The 18,167-nt window shown below is 38.4% G+C and overlaps 1 protein-coding gene across 1 annotated transcript; it reads right to left on the bottom strand.

The window, feature by feature from the left end:
• Nucleotides 1–6,350: 6,350 nt before the first annotated feature.
• On the bottom strand, nucleotides 6,351–6,740 carry LOC132544567 (uncharacterized). The gene has a single exon (XM_060208185.1). It carries the CDS (start codon nucleotides 6,738–6,740, stop codon nucleotides 6,351–6,353), a length of 390 nt encoding a protein of 129 aa, XP_060064168.1.
• Nucleotides 6,741–18,167: the final 11,427 nt, after the last annotated feature.

The following is an 18,167-nucleotide window of genomic DNA, read 5'->3' as shown; positions in this document are numbered from 1 at the left end:
GTAGAACGATACAGAGGGTGCCATACGAGGACAGTAGAACGATAGCAGTTGCCATACGAGGACAAAGGAACGATACAGAGGCTGTCATACGAGGACAGTAGAACGGTACAGAGGTCGTCATACGAGGACAAAGGAACGATACAGAGGCTGACATACGAGGACAGTAGAACGATAGCGGTTGCCATACGAGGACAAAGGACCGATACAGAGGCTGTCATACGAGGACAGTAGAACGATAGCGGTTGCCATACGAGGACAAAGGAACGATACAGAGGCTGTCATACGAGGACAGTAGAACGGTACAGAGGTCGTCATACGAGGACAAAGGAACGATACAGAGGCTGTCATACGAGGACAGTAGAACGGTACAGAGGTCGTCATACGAGGACAAAGGAACGATACAGAGGCTGACATACGAGGACAGTAGAACGGTACAGAGGTCGTCATACGAGGACAAAGGAACGATACAGAGGCTGTCATACGAGGACAGTAGAACGGTACAGAGGTCGTCATACGAGGACAAAGGAACGATACAGAGGCTGACATACGAGGACAGTAGAACGGTACAGAGGTCGTCATACGAGGACAAAGGAACGATACAGAGGCTGTCATACGAGGACAGTAGAACGGTACAGAGGTCGTCATACGAGGACAAAGGAACGATACAGAGGCTGACATACGAGGACAGTAGAACGGTACAGAGGTCGTCATACGAGGACAAAGGAACGATACAGAGGCTGTCATACGAGGACAGTAGAACGATAGCGGTTGCCATACGAGGACAAAGGAACGATACAGAGGCTGACATACGAGGACAGTAGAAAGCTAAAAAGATCGCAACACAAAGATATTAGAACGATATAAAGGTCGCCAAAAACCTACAAGTCAAACACGAATGGAGGTCACTTTGTTCTCCTTCGGGAATGTCAATAACATGTTGGAATATCTAATCATCAGACTGAAAGATGAAATTGCCAGCCAGAAATTATATCCTTGGCATTATACTTACTTCATACCATCCAAGTAGAGTTCATAATCATATAATTGTACCGTCATTCATCTTTCTTTGTAAGGAAAGCTCTTATTACCATATAACTAAGGCGTTCCTCCGGTTTGGAATGGGGTATAGTGATCGTTTCAATCGAAGGCCAATATCGGAATATCCCCTTCGCTTCGACCTCAGTAGGTTTTATTGCAAGTTAAATCTCAAAAGTCTAACCCAATACCTCATCACTTCATTTTCCATCGTAGCTAGTGGCAAGAAACCATGGCATTCATAAATATTTCATCATGTATATTAATCATAAGAAACATCGACCTATAACATGATTTTTAAAAAGAAATGATCAAATTGTCCCTTAGCACTCCCTGACAGCAAATCGCTTGTATCTATCACAATCCCGTGTTTTAAAGTGTATCTAGATTACCGACTTATCGCTCTGTGTTGGAGAGATGTTTACTATCTATGTTACAGACGTGTATGAATGCTGTTAGCGTGATGATTCCAGAAATGAATAAAGCGTATAAACGATAATGGCCTTATAACGTTCTGAACACAACAAACATTATTTCAATTTTTCAGTCTTATCAAGTGTTGGTTTGATCAACTGGAACACATCTATAGGATGGCGAGTACAGAAACCTGTATGCAACGACCGGTGATATAAAGCGTAAACCCATGGGTCTCAATGATAGCGGCTGAGGCTTTAAGTATAAACTTGTTTGATATATACATAGCGATAGAGGGTATTGAGAACAAGCACGTTTAATGTGAATATTGATATCTAAACATATCGTACATGTTACTTGTTGCCTGTATATAACGGCCAAACACGCGTTAAATTTATTCTGGGTTCATAGACGGACATGTAACAAATTGGGTATCAAAACCGCAGTATACTAATCGGAAACTTCCACTAAACATGTAGAAAACGGAGTCAAACATCCCGTGAACAACACGTGGCATTTGTATCTAGGTCGCAGTGTCAAGTCCAATCTATTTACATGAATGACCACTATCTCAATCTAACTGATATTTCGTGGCTAGCAGTAAAATGCTGTAGTTTAATTAATCATTTACGTGTGTGTGTTTCGCACAATTTTAGAAAATGTTTTGGTCGAGCAATTAGTCACGTTATTCAATATTGTATTGTATAGTGTATAACTGAACCTGTGTGAATGTACATGCTATGCGAGAATACATTTTAGAATGATTCAAAATTTGTGTCGTCATCACTTTAAATTTGCAAGTGATGTAATGACTCATAAACAGGCGCGTGTCAGGTAGATATAGGCGAAATCTCGTAAGTGTTTTGTCTACAGGTAGATAACATGTAGGCGATGGAGTTTTTAATTTTCCCCCAAAGGTTCACTAACGATGTTACATGCATAACGCCCCTTGTCGATAGACATTTCCCTTTGTATACAGTCAAATCATAGTGTTGAACTCATTTATTGTACTCAACTTAAGTAAAACTCGTGTCCCTTCGACCTTGTATGTAAGTAACAGACTACTTACATACGACGAGAACACTGTTATCTTTACATCGATGACACCTAGCTTTCACGTACGCCTCACTACACCCTTTGATAACATTGTAAAGTCGGACATTGAAATGGTATTAATAAGACGAAACCGTGACATTTTCAAATGGTAGCTCGCCATTGAGGACAGTTCGCAAAGTGACGAACCGCCAATGTTTAGCCAGATGGTAGTTTTATAGTCATAAATCACCCTAACCATTTAATAGGTAATAGTGCTCACCTGGAAGTTAGTTACCTGTCATCGCTGTGGTCAGACCTGTTTCATGTCATAATAGAACAATTCTACCTGTCTATATATAATTATATTACAAGACAACTGGCGACCGTCTGTGAACCTAATGTACATGTACACCTGAATGGATCTGATCTCCGATCCAGTGTCAACCTATAGCCATTGTCTGTACTAAGGGTTGCATACCTGTCTTTGTATATTTTTCTTAAGAAAACAATCATACAGTACAGAGATATGTATCCAATTCCTGCCACTGATTTCTGTAGCAATAGCATGTATTCACACAGGTTATTGCCACAGGGTTTTTTTTTCAAATGTCATTCATGACCAGTAAAAATCGGAAACTATAAATACACGACTATCTATATATCTATCACATCGTGCACGTGATACCTATATCTAATATCACCTGTGTTTCTTACCCGAGTTAAATTAACACAGCTACCCGATGACTATCCTAGCTAAGACCAATAAAGGTGTGTAGGGTCTGATAGGTATATATTTGTACTTTGTATATGTCATACGGAGTCTAATTTAAATAGTCTTTATACCTTCCGATTAAGTTAAATTAAAGATAAATACACTTACCTCCAGTTGAATTCCAAATAAATCTGCGTTAGATTCATACTTCAGGACACGGTCACTTTCACTTACGTCACATAAAATCTTCTTTTCTTCCATATTTTTTTCATTTCATTTAAACTCGCATTAACAATGTGTTACCATCACTACAGGTTGTTTACATCCAGGTGATGGATAAGTAGCTATCGATAAACACGTACGATAGAAAACGTATTACGTTACGTTACCGGTTGTATTTGGATCAATAAAACACACGAGATTGTTACATTCCAATATACAATGAGATGAAAACATCCTGACGTTTTACCGCACAGCATCGTAAGGAAGGAGACACAGCATAAGGCAGGTTTATGTTGAACACAGAGGTATTCCGTTTGACATTTTACAAAATAACCCGAACGGTTCCGCTGCACGACTCGTCTGCTTGAAGAAGGACGGCAGCTGTCGGTTCTATTCAACGTTTTGCTGTTATACAAGGATGCTTGTTAACATTGAACTGACGACCGCTAATACTTGTGGAGATAAAACAAATTATATGTGTCCGCATACAACTCGTCTGACGGCGCTGTACACAATAGCTATATCAATACACACCAATCACGATAGACCACCAAATACCACTGCTTTGTTCGTCCCTCGCAACTCGAATGCTATCACCTTTTGTTTACAACTCAGGTGTTTTCCTGGTTGGACGGAAAGCGTGCAGCTCTCGTAATTCGTGTATCACCGAATTTTATTCCTCTTTATAACCTTACGTGTACTCTAACACGGGGCAGTACAATGCACATATGTAATATGATTGCCGATCTTGTGAAAAAGAGCAGTTAACGGACTGTGTTATTTATGGCCCACAGTTATGAAGACATCGATAATGCATATATCTATAAATTATCAACGGAATGCATTATAAGCCGCACAGGTCCTGGGCCGAGTTAATCGATAGACAGTGCACGCAAGGTGTTCTAACTGACACGCGAAACACGAGACTATATTACTCAGTTATGAAAGTTCAAAGGAGAAAACGTAATTAATATTCTCAGAATAGACACATTGCTTACCAATTGTCTAGCAACAAGTCATATGTCACATTGGTGCTATTTCAAAAGTTTGAGTTAAAAGATATTTCATTTGTACAAAACATATTGTGGGATAGGCCGCAAGTTTCCCCACTTATGTTTAGTCCTTGCCCCATGAATTAGGCCAAAATACATATTGTAAAGTCAAGACGACGTGCTTAAAAGAATTTTTAAATGTAACTGCGAACAAAAATGGACGTTAATAGACGCTGTGGGCATTTCTAGATCATTGTTTCGAGATATGAAAACTTCTAAAATATAATATGAACTAAGATATCAGATTTCAAGATGAGGTTAGGACACTCAAATTTAACACTACCCGGGCCTGACAGCCTGTTCAAACTGCACCAAGTAAGTAATGTGCACAACAGTCCGATGTTGTTTCTTCCCTGGAATACGGTAAGGACATATTTTGTCGTGTTAGAATGTCAGGTATCATCTAAATTAATATTCATTATGTAGTATACTCAGTATCGATTTCATAAGTCGTAATTTTATATTGATTTTATAAAGTTTAATATACTTAAACTTGATAGAACAAAACTTCAAAGAGAAGACATATAGTCTAGAGGGGTATTTCATTACTACTCATTCTATTAGTTCAAAAGTATTCATGTTTTGCAACTTGTGTGCTTGATGTGTTTTTTATGATTGCTATGGAAATTCATTTTAACTTTTATGTAAGTTAATTAAATATAACTTAACAAACAATGATACAATTTTTATTTTAGTCGGTTATACTCACTTTACATACAGATCAATAAAGATATACTTCAAAAGGCCAAACATATTTAGACATATGTTTTATGAGGTTGAATACCAGTAATCATCGATTTCAATGTACTTTTGGCCTGTTTGGATATCACAGGAATGCTTATGACATTTTCAGTAAGTCACCGTTTTTTGTTTTTTTTTTTTTTCATTCTTGATTCAATATTTAGTTCTGCCTATAAAAACTGAACTTTGAAGACTGAACACGACACAAACATAGCAGAGAAATATATCAATTTTAAAAAACGCGAAGTCAACGAGTACGTTTTTAAAACTCGCGCATTGACCTAACTTTATGTGTGTACAGCGTTGCTATACCTTTACCACGCTAATAAACAGATCCGGTTCAGCCGAAACTGAACTCCAAACCTAGGAATTCTGAACAATATACTGTAAACACTCCATAACAAAACGACTAACGTACGTGTAATGACTGCCATTGACATCCGGTTTATCAATGTCTTTGGTTGTCCGTGGATACTTTGGTAATTGGCAGCATAACATATCATAGTCATAAGTAATCACTGAAAGTGACTGCCATTGGATGGCAACGAGAGTGAATGTCATTGGATGGTAATGAGATTGAATGTCATTGGATGGCAATGTAAGTGATTGTCATTGGATGACAATGAGAGTGATTGCCATGGGATGACAATGAAAGTGATTGTCATTGGATGGCAATGTAAGTGATTGTCATTGGTAGGCGCTGAAAGCGATTGCCATTGGATGGCAATGAGAGTGATTATCATTGGTAGGTAATGAGAGTGATTGCCATCGGTAGGTAATGAGAGTGATTGTCATTGGTAGGCACAGAAAGTGACTGCCATCGGTAGGTAATGAGAGTGATTGTCATTGGTAGGCACAGAAAGTGACTGCCATTGGATTGCAATGAGAGTGATTGTCATTGGATGGTGCTGAAAGTGACTGCCATCGGAGTGGTTGTCATTGGTAATTGATGAGCGTGATTTCACTGGTAGGTGGTGAGATAGGGTCTCATTGGTAACTGAGGAGCGTGATTGGCGCTGGCAGCAGATGAGAATGGTTGTCATTGGTAACTGACTGGAATTATTTCATTGGTAGATGGTGAGAGTGGTTCCACTGGAAGGCAGTGAGAGTAGCTGCCATTGGAAGCTAGAAAAGACTGGTTACCACTGGTAGACGATGGAGGTGGTTGTCATCGGTAGCTGATGACAGTGATTCCACTGGTAGGCGATGAAGGTGGTTGACATCGGTAGCTGATGACAGTGATTCCACTGGTAGGCGATGAGAGTGGTTGACATCGGTAGCTGATGACAGTGATTCCACTGGTAAGCGATGAGAGTGGTTGACATCGGTAGCTGATGACAGTGATTCCACTGGTAAGCGATGGAGGTGGTTGACATCGGTAGCTGATGACAGTGATTCCACTGGTAGGCGATGAAGGTGGTTGACATCGGTAGCTGATGACAGTGATTCCACTGGTAAGCGATGAGAGTGGTTGACATCGGTAGCTGATGACAGTGATTCCACTGGTAAGCGATGAGAGTGGTTGACATCGGTAGCTGATGACAGTGATTCCACTGGTATGCGATGAGAGTGGTTGCCTGTAGTTTGCCTCGTATGCGGCTAGCACCGTCCTATTAGTCTACTTGTCTACTACCCATCCAAGTTTATACCCTATTCCTACACAATATTGAAGTGATCAAATGAAAGATACATCGTTATCTCCATTCAGGAGAGTAACGGAGAACGTAATAGGTGGATAAACCAGAATGTAAATGTTCAATCTATTTCCAATTACACTTGACATTGGTTTGTGAAATATCTAATCACATAAGTAAAACCAAGGTCGGGAAACGTCTATTTCGCTGTCATTTAAACGAGAAATGATTTCTAGTTTAAATCAGCTGAGAAAATGATATTACCTCGCCAATTTGTTACTTATGTTACAGAATTTGTTCAACCAAAGATTTCGAGAAATCTTTCCTTATTTTATTATTTTACTAAATCATGGTGAAATTGTATATGTGTGTGTGTGTGTGTGTGTGTGTGTGTGTGTGTGTGACACTTGTTTCTTTCAATGACTCGACAGTGGTCACTTTTCCCCCACGAGCTATCAGAACGTATGCCTCTCTGTCTACTGATCTTTACAGTTGCTCTCGGCTCATCATCTGGTGAGTGAAAAAACATCTATTGGAGCGGAAAACAACTTTTCAAGTAGAGTGTTTTCACCAATTGTAGTGTTTTGTGACACCTGCATTAATATCGACTGTTTGACATCCGTAGCATATGGAATAAGTACGAAATAAAAAATATTAATAAATTGGACATTCTGATTTGTTTTCTTTCTACAAACATCTGCAATAACAGCAAGTAGTTTCCATGGTAAATTCAATGGCACAGTTCAAACGTTAACTATAATCGATTGTTTAATTTATAAACGGACGCCTGCTTTTGTTATACTTTCGCTTTTGATACCGTCTCCTTACAAAAATACAACAGTACATTCTCTCCGAGCTTCAGATGCTGTTTTTGTTCATCACAATTGATAAATTACTTCGACATCATCGAGCTCTTTAACAATTTTTTTTAAACAAATTCATTTTTCTAGAATATGATTTTTTTCCAAAACCGCAAATTAATTGTTGTTATCGGGTCGTGTATGTTTATCATTACATTATCACAATTCAACAGCATGCTAAATTCAAATGAAGACATAGCTTTCTAAGTGTGTAAGTAATAGTTGCTTACAAAACATCACGTGTCTAATCATCAGGCACCGTATCGTTACTGCAGCAAGGTGACACGGTGAGAACTCCAGTAAAAACCTCGTACAATTTATTTTCAGTACCTCTAATGAGAGAATTCGTTTTCCTCAAGGTCAGGTGACTGACAGGAGCGTATCCACTGAGACTAGATTATGTCACTGGTAACTAGGATTTGAACAAGGAAGAAGAAAGGCAATTTCTATCCATATTTTATGAGAGCATCAACAAGACAGAAGGGGAGATAACTTCATTCTCGATATGATGAACAAGGAATGAGAACTATCTCCTACATGTTAACAAAGTTATTAAAAGATAGAGATAGTAAAACATATCATATACTTAACTAGTATGTTTAAAAAAGCAAATTTATATATTTTATAGTGTCAGCAAGGAAGGAGAAAATTATTCCGTTATAACCGTAACTATGAGCGTGTCAAAGCTGGAAGAAAAGAAATTCTTGTATACGTAACTAGGGTGACGAAAAGGCTGGGGAAAATATCACTCCTGTACAATTTTGGAGGAGTTAAAAAAAAGTAAAATATAAAGAAGACTGAAAAGGCTGGAGAAAAGATGACATATCATCATTATATAGGTAACTATAGTGACAACAAGGAAAGGATAACTCTTACACTTTTAGGAAATATCAACAGTGTCCCTCGTCGGCCATGTGTAATTCTTGTGTTGTGAGCTCTTATATAACGTATTGACGGTTATGCACGAAAATATGTCCTAAACCGAATATTCTCGAAACCTACAATTTATTGGCTAATGTTTATAATCTTATAAGCTTATTTCATTTTTCTTCCCATTTTATTCGTTATTTGAGTATTTGGTTTTATTACTCGTTTAACTTAATAAAATACTACATCTGGGTTCGGGATATATAATACAAATAAACAAATACTCTCTTAACATTCGCAACTACATTAGATGAAAACGCCAAATTCCAGTAAGGATAGCAGAATCCCATAGATGCAAATCTAAAAATACGAGCAAATAATTGTATCAGAAAAATGGATCCAGATTGGGGTCTGATTTCTTTGTCGTGCTGGTGCTTTTAAATGGTTCTAGCCCAATATTAAGTTTATCTATTTCTGTTGCCTTACATTGTTTCTTTCGCCCATCAACCTTAAGGCTAGGTTCATTTTACATCAATATGGTATCGACTGTTTTCATTTACTTTCGACTCATCTCACATTGGTTTACGACTATCTGTATTTGATGGCTAGCCTTTTGCACGATTTAACAGCGAGATACTGTCGATTTCTCCATCTTATAGTTCCACCAGGATTACATCACTTATCAGTAAGAAGAAATAGTTCTGTATATATATATATATATTTACTATATACAAATAACTCCGGAGGATTAAACCGAAGTTAACAGGGTTTATTACACCCATTACTGCAGAAGTATTTTATCAAATCACTTAACCACTTTTCTTAATGTAATGGTGTTGACGGCGACGTTCATTGTATCCTAAATCTCCGTATATACTTTTTTTTTCATTGATCTGATATAAATTCTGTTTTAAAGTCTGTTTGTTACATGTCGGAAATTTATCTAAACTACAATACACATACTTCATTACTTCTGTAACAGCGATATTTCTTGGCAAATATACCGAACATACAGAGACGCTAGTTATACTCAGAATAGTGACAAAAGATATTCATGTGGGTTATTGACAAGGGTTTGGCACCTATAGAAACAAAAGACATTCGTGTGGGTTATTGACAAGGGTTTGGCACCTATAGAAACACAAGACATTCGTGTGGGTTATTGACAAGGGTTTGGCACCTATAGAAACACAAGACATTCGTATGGGTTATTGACAAGGGTTTGGCACCTATAGAAACACAAGACATTCGTGTGGGTTATTGACAAGGGTTTGGCACCTATAGAAACACAAGACATTCGTGTGGGTTATTGACAAGGGTTTGGCACCTATAGAAACACAAGACATTCGTATGGGTTATTGACAAGGGTTTGGCACCTATAGAAACACAAGTCATTAGTGAGGGTTATTGACAAAAGTTTGATATCTTTATAATCACATGGCATTCATGGGAGAGGGTAATTGGGGATTGCTCAACACCTATAGAAACACAAGTCATTCTCGAGGGTGGGTTATTAGGGTTGTTTTCATACCTATAAAAACACAAGACTTTCGAGAGGGTGGGTTATTAGGGTTGTTTTCATACCTATAGAAACACAAGTCATTCTCGAGGGTGGGTTATTAGGGTTGTTTTTATACCGAAAGGAGCACAAGACTTTCTAGAGGGTGGGTTATTAGGGTTGTTTTCAAACCTATAGAAACACAAGTCATTCTCGAGGGTGGGTTATTAGGGTTGTTTTCATACCTATAGAAACACAAGTCATTCTCGAGGGTGGGTTATTAGGGTTGTTTTCATACCTATAGAAACACAAGTCATTCTCGAGGGTGGGTTATTAGGGTTGTTTTCATACCTATAGAAACACAAGTCATTCTCGAGGGTGGGTTATTAGGGTTGTTTTCATACCTATAGAAACACAAGTCATTCTCGAGGGTGGGTTATTAGGGTTGTTTTCATACCTATAGAAACACAAGTCATTCTCGAGGGTGGGCTATTAGGGTTGTTTTCATACCTATAGAAACACAAGTCATTCTCGAGGGTGAGTTATTAGGGTTGTTTTCATACCTAAAGGAACACAAGTCATTCTCGAAGGTGGGTTATTAGGGTTGTTTTCATACCTATAGAAACGCAAGTCATTCTCGAGGATGGGTTATTAGGGTTGTTTCATACCTAAAGGAACACAAGTCATTCTCGAGGGTGAGTTATTAGGGTTGTTTTCATACCTATAGAAACACAAGTCATTCTCGAGGGTGAGTTATTAGGGTTGTTTTCATACCTATAGAAACACAAGTCATTCTCGAGGGTGGGTTATTAGGGTTGTTTCATACCTATAGAAACACAAGTCATTCTCGAAGGTGGGTTATTAGGGTTGTTTTCATACCTATAGAAACACAAGACTTTCGAGAGGGTGGGTTATTAGGGTTGTTTTCATACCTATAAAAACACAAGACTTTCGAGAGGGTGGGTTATTAGGGTTGTTTTCATACCTATCGAAATTTTTAAATGCATACATATCACAAACACCTGTCTGATATATCATACGTATCATGATCGTTTGTGTACTCAGAGGTACTTCATTTTACTGTGTCCTTGGGATGCTGATCACATAAATCTTAACACAAATAAAGTGAAAATAGAAACGGGAAGATGTTTGTGTTTCACAACTGACACATCCGTATTGCGTGACTTGCATTCCGAAACCTTGGCCTTTTTATTTTTTTATCCTTAATTTTCCATGTGTCACATTTATCATCGTTTTCAGCTTACTTCCTCCCAGATTTAGCCCTCTCCAACTACACAGAGTACTATAGTTATCATCGTTTTCAGCTTACTTCCTCCCAGATTTAGCCCTCTCTAGGTACACAGTACTATAGTTATCATCGTGTTCAGCTTACTTCCTCCCAGATTTAGCCCTCTCTAGGTACACATAGTACTACAGTTATCATCGTGTTCAGCTTACTTCCTCCCAGATTTAGCCCTCTAGGTACACATCTCTATCATCGGTACTTCCTCCAGTACTAGTTATCATCGTGTTCAGCTTACTTCCTCCCAGATTTAGCCCTCTCTATGTACACAGTACTACAGTTATCATCGTGTTCAGCTTACTTCCTCCCAGATTTAGCCCTCTCTAGGTACACAGTACCATAGTTATCATCGTGTTCAGCTTACTTCCTCCCAGATTTAGCCCTCTCTAGGTACACAGTACTATAGTTATCATCGTGTTCAGCTTACTTCCTCCCAGATTTAGCCCTCTCTAGGTACACAGTACTATAGTTATCATCGTGTTCAGCTTACTTCCTACCAGATTTAGCCCTCTCTAGGTACACATAGTACTACAGTTATCATCGTGTTCAGCTTACTTCCTCCCAGATTTAGCCCTCTCTAGGTACACAGTACTATAGTTATCATCGTGTTCAGCTTACTTCCTCCCAGATTTAGCCCTCTCTAGGTACACAGTACTATAGTTATCATCGTGTTCAGCTTACTTCCTCCCAGATTTAGCCCTCTCTAGGTACACAGTACCCATCGTGTTCAGGTTACTTCCTCCAGATTTAGCCCTCTCTAGGTACACAGTACCATAGTTATCATCGTGTTCAGCTTACTTCCTCCCAGATTTAGCCCTCTCTAGGTACACAGTACTATAGTTATCATCGTGTTCAGCTTACTTCCTCCCTCTCTAGATTTAGCCCTCTCTAGGTCACACTACAGTTATCATCGTGTTCAGCTTACTTCCTCCCAGATTTAGTTCTAGGTACACAGTACTATAGTTATCATCGTGTTCAGTTATCCTCCCAGATTTAGCCCTCTCTAGTACACAGTTCAGCATTTACTTCCTCCCACTTCCTCCTTCAGATTTAGCCCTCTCTAGGTACACAGTACCATAGTTATCATCGTTTTCAGCTTACTTCCTCCCAGATTTAGCCCTCTCTAGGTACACACAGGTACTATAGTTATCATCGTGTTCAGCTTACCATAGTTATCATCGTGTTCAGCTTACTTCCTCCCAGATTTAGCCCTCTCTAGGTACACAGTACCATAGTTATCATCGTGTTCAGCTTACTTCCTCCTAGATTTAGCCCTCTCTAGGTACACAGTACCATAGTTATCATCGTGTTCAGCTTACTTCCTCCTAGATTTAGCCCTCTCTAGGTACACAGTACCATAGTTATCATCGTGTTCAGCTTACTTCCTCCTAGATTTAGCCCTCTCTAGGTACACAGTACCATAGTTATCATCGTGTTCAGCTTACTTCCTCCTAGATTTAGCCCTCTCTAGGTACACAGTACCATAGTTATCATCGTGTTCAGCTTACTTCCTCCCAGATTTAGCCCTCTCTAGGTACACAGTACTATAGTTATCATCGTGTTCAGCTTACTTCCTCCCAGATTTAGCCCTCTCTAGGTACACAGTACCATAGTTATCATCGTGTTCAGCTTACTTCCTCCTAGATTTAGCCCTCTCTAGGTACACAGTACTATAGTTATCATCGTGTTCAGCTTACTTCCTCCCAGATTTAGCCCTCTCTAGGTACACAGTACCATAGTTATCATCGTGTTCAGCTTACTTCCTCCTAGATTTAGCCCTCTCTAGGTACACAGTACCATAGTTTTCATCGTGTTCATCTTACTTCCTCCCAGATTTAGCCCTCTCTAGGTACACAGTACTATAGTTATCATCGTGTTCAGCTTACTTCCTCCTAGATTTAGCCCTCTCTAGGTACACAGTACCATAGTTATCATCGTGTTCAGCTTACTTCCTCCTAGATTTAGCCCTCTCTAGGTACACAGTACCATAGTTATCATCGTGTTCAGCTTACTTCCTCCTAGATTTAGCCCTCTCTAGGTACACAGTACCATAGTTATCATCGTGTTCAGCTTACTTCCTCCTAGATTTAGCCCTCTCTAGGTACACAGTACCATAGTTATCATCGTGTTCAGCTTACTTCCTCCCAGATTTAGCCCTCTCTAACTACACAGAGTACTATAGTTATCATCGTGTTCAGCTTACTTCCTCCCAGATTTAGCCCTCTCTAGGTACACAGTACTATAGTTATCATCGTGTTCAGCTTACTTCCTCCTAGATTTAGCCCTCTCTAGGTACACAGTACTATAGTTATCATCGTGTTCAGCTTACTTCCTCCCAGATTTAGCCCTCTCTAGGTACACAGTACCATAGTTATCATCGTGTTCAGCTTACTTCCTCCTAGATTTAGCCCTCTCTAGGTACACAGTACCATAGTTATCATCGTGTTCAGCTTACTTACTTCCTACCAGATTTAGCCCTCTCTAGGTACACAGTACTATAGTTATCATCGTGTTCAGCTTACTTCCTCCCAGATTTAGCCCTCTCTAGGTACACAGTACTATAGTTATCATCGTGTTCAGCTTACTTCCTGCCAGATTTAGCCCTCTCTAGGTACACATAGTACTACAGTTATCATCGTGTTCAGCTTACTTCCTCCCAGATTTAGCCCTCTCTAAGTACACATGAGTACTGTAATAAGTGACATTTCATCGATTTCTGTCGATTTTCTTGATTAAACACAAATCAAGGGAAATTCTACACAGATAAAATCCTAACACATATTTCACAATCCATTTATTAAGTTTTACAGCTCGTGTAGTAAAAGATTGATTATTTAGTTCTAGCTTTCGACATCGGCGTTTTATCAAATTACCAGCTCATCACCGTCATCATCCATTCTCTCAGTGATACCACACATGTTTAATTACCGTTGTCAGTGTTTTCAATATGACATACAATTTAAAAATTATCTTCCACATTCTACCCTTAGGCTAGTGAAATTTAGTGTTTCTAATTTCGTCTTTTTCTTTAACGATCTTCAAAAATGTTGTTCCCCATTTGGTTTCTTTTTTCAACAAGTTTTTACTTAATCATTTGGTCTGATTAAAATCTTTTCTTAGGATTCTATTACAAATTTGCATCTTCGTTTCAAACGTTAATTATTAACGAGTCCTTGACTTGTGAGAAATTTTAAGGATGCACGCAACGCATATTTGACAATAGTTACACTTCATTTAAATTGACAGCATCAGCTACAGCTAGATCGTTTTAAATAAACAAAATGAGACATTTAACCAATAAACGAGTTTCAATTGCGTCTACTTGATTCAAAACATTGCTTATATATACACACATGTAATGCTGTGATGTAATGTTGTTCTGTGATTAACAAGTTAATATTGATTTGGTCACAACGTTTTCAATGAATCACCTGCTTTTAATTTATCGACGGGCTGGTGTACGTTAGTAAAAGTGGTTGTTATTGAACATTACAGCATTACACGCAATGTATAAATATATACAATATAGCCGACCATGCATCTTTAACCTTGTAATTTGTTGCATTTGCTATCGATTTCCGGAATTCTTCATTAGCGAAACATTTGTTGACGTATTTCATCAGTGATCAAATCGCAATCTCTTATGTCATTGCGAGTTTTAAACCACTTTTTCTTTCTTTCTTTCTTTTTTTTCTTTTTTCCTTTTTTTTTCTTTGTTATTTTTAGTTGTATTTTACTAGTTCCAATTTCTTATTTCAATTGTTTCGTTGCCAGCTTATATTGGACCCAGATTTACGATCATCGATCAATCAACACACGTTTTTGCACGATAATCACCATAATCTTGTAATATTACACTTTAAAATCAAAGTGGGCTTGATAAATGTAATTGTTTAATGCATGAAGTGCAATTTTAGTTGTAATTCTGTCTTTTAATAATAACAGTCTGTTATAGGACAATATCTCTTGAAGTTCTTGTTGAAGTTGTAGGGGTGTTTTCTGAATGTTTCCAGACAGTACCTCTCGCTGTTCTTGTTGAGGTTGTCTAGATGTTTTCTGAATGTTCCCGGACAGGACAATGTCTTTCGCTGACCTTGTTAAGGTTGTTAGGTGTAACATGAAAGTTTCCAAGTGGTAACCCTCGCTATCCTTGCCAAATTTGTAAATTTGTAGGGGTGTTGTCTGAAGGTTTCCGAAAAGTACCTCTTGAAGTCCTTATTCATGTTCTCGGGTGTTACCTGAATGTTTCCTGATGGTATCCTTTGCATCCTTGTCGAGATTGAGCAGGTGTTGTCTGAAAGTTTCCGGACAGGACAATGTTTCCTGGTGATATCCTTTGCATCCTTGTCGAGACTGAGCAGGTGTTGTCTGAAAGTTTCCGGACATTACCTCTCGCCATCTTTGTTGATTTTTTTTTGCTGAAAGTTTCCTGACAGTATCTCTCGCCGTCATTGTTGAAGTTGTTTTTGTGTTGTCTGAGAGTCTCCGGACAGCAACTCTCGCTGTCTTTGTTGAAGATTTTTTTTGTGTTGTCTGAAAATTTCCGGACAGCATCTCTCGCTGTCTTTGTTGAGGTTGTTTTTGTGTTGTCTGAAAGTTTCCGGAAAGTATCTCTCGGCATCCTTGATGAAGCTGTTGAGGTATTGTCTGAGGATTTCTGAAAACTACCATTCCACATTGTGCTGATTCCAGACAGTACCTCGTGTCATCCTTATCGAGATTATCGATGTGCTGATTAGTTGCTTCCACGACTGAAAAGTCCATTGGTCATCTCTACGCCGTCCCCCCTGTCGGGGGTGTGGGGGGAGGGGTTCTGAATCCGGACCTTTTTAGATTTCTTTTGATTTGGTGCATTATATCAGAAAATAGTTAAACTTATTCTGTGTTGTCAGTACATTGCACGGACAACTGGAGCAAGTCTGAAGTCATATCATATATAATGTATAACATAGGGCTGTGAATGATTTCCTCTTCACGTGATCACGAACGTCTCGTGCATACGATCTTGATATCTTGAAGATCCTATCCAAAACAGAACAAGAGATAGATGCTGGAAATGACATCTTGAACGCTCGCATGGACATCAGAAAGATGTGTTTCACTTCTCCGTCATTTTTTATTTTTGGTTTTGTTTTTTGTTTTTTCTTTCTTTTATTTTTCACAATGAAGGGGATACAATAAAGCACTTTTTCTGAATCACTATAAAGACATTCTTTCTTTTTTTTTCTTTCTTTTTCTCCCAAGATTAAAGTTCCACACTACACTTTGTTTTGTATGTGACAGTAAAACATCTGAGTGTCCATGAATAATTCTCAAGCTTTAGATAACTATCTTGTAACACGTATTCTGGACGCGTGACTGTTACAACAGTATCATGGCAGTACCGGGCACTGCAGGTTAAGTATATAAATAAACTTATCTTATAGCTATGGGTCAGCTGATAACCTGGGGTGTCTGGATAATAGTGTTTCACACGAACGTATTTGTAAATTCATAATTAGCACTGTGGATATCGAACTTTACACTTGCCTTATACTGTCTATACTGGAAGGAAGTTTTAGTCTTTGTGAGGCAGATGACGCTCGTATTATGTCTGTTTTCATCCTGTACCTGTTGAACTTCAAAGGGATGATAACATGCTTTGTATATCAGTCCTCCGATATACATCAATTACCTGGGCTTCCTTCTATATACAGACATATGTAAACAGTTTTATCACCAAGACAAGCTCTAATGCAGTGTAAAATTTACACCACCACATCAATGTCTTTATGTATTATATTTATTAGATCCTACTTGGTGAATACTACCGCCGTCCTCATATTAACCCGGCTTTATTAACACTACCGTACTATTGCATTCATAGGGTCATCAACTCAAATTTATCAGCGTCATTCAGAAAGTTTATTTAAGCCATTCAGGAATTACGTCGAAACCGGTGATAAATAAACCTCATTCTTATAATTTATGTGGGGAAATAACAACATTTATAATATCGGTATCTGGTATAGATATGTTAAATTCCAATAAATCACGGTATTCGCGAAGTTCTTTTGAACTTTTGTGCATAACGAGTAACTACTTCAAAAGTTTTTAAAAGTTTTTCCCTCTTAACAATTGTTGTAGGTACTTGGAAGTTGCCGAGGCTACCATAAGGATAGAGGATTGGGTCATAAGGGGGGAAGTGAATATTTCCTGTTACGTGCTTATAGGCGCTCCTTGTGAGTTATTCTCAACTTTTCAGCGCTATTAAGTGGTACGTATCGTTCACGATTTTTGGATTTTTTGTATAATTCTCTTTCTATTATAACTGTAATTATACAATACTTTTGCAGTCGTTTATAATTCATACCAAACAGCCTACTATATACCATTAAAATGTACCAATCAAATAGGGTTTACGGCTTTGCAAGTCTTACCACTGAATCAGGACACAAAGTCTTTACTATAACGATACAATTATCCATCATAGGGGGTATTTTTATTTATCGGCTAAAGATGTTCGAGTTATCTCCCTTTACATGTTCTCTCTAGAGCATGATCAACAGGAACACAGACATTGCTTCAGAAAAATATAACTGGGCAATGATAACGCTTATCTTTTAAGAAGTGAGCAGGTAATTGATGAATTAAAGATATTCATTAAATGTTTTCTCTTCAGTGAGCGTGTTCATAATTAAACATCAACGGAAATACGGACACGTCAACACGTCAACAGAATCTCAATTCCGTCTTCAAACTTTAAAAAGATACACAAAGGCCCATGAGAAAGTATTGGTTTCGGACAGTTGAGC

This window comes from Ylistrum balloti, unplaced genomic scaffold (genome assembly GCF_031769215.1).
Source record: "Ylistrum balloti isolate Yb309-2 unplaced genomic scaffold, AGI_CSIRO_Ybal_v1 Utg369802, whole genome shotgun sequence".
In the NCBI taxonomy this organism is placed as follows: Eukaryota; Metazoa; Mollusca; class Bivalvia; order Pectinida; family Pectinidae; genus Ylistrum; species Ylistrum balloti.
The sequence above is the reverse complement of the archived record's forward strand: the minus strand, read 5'-3'. Positions and strand labels throughout refer to the sequence as shown.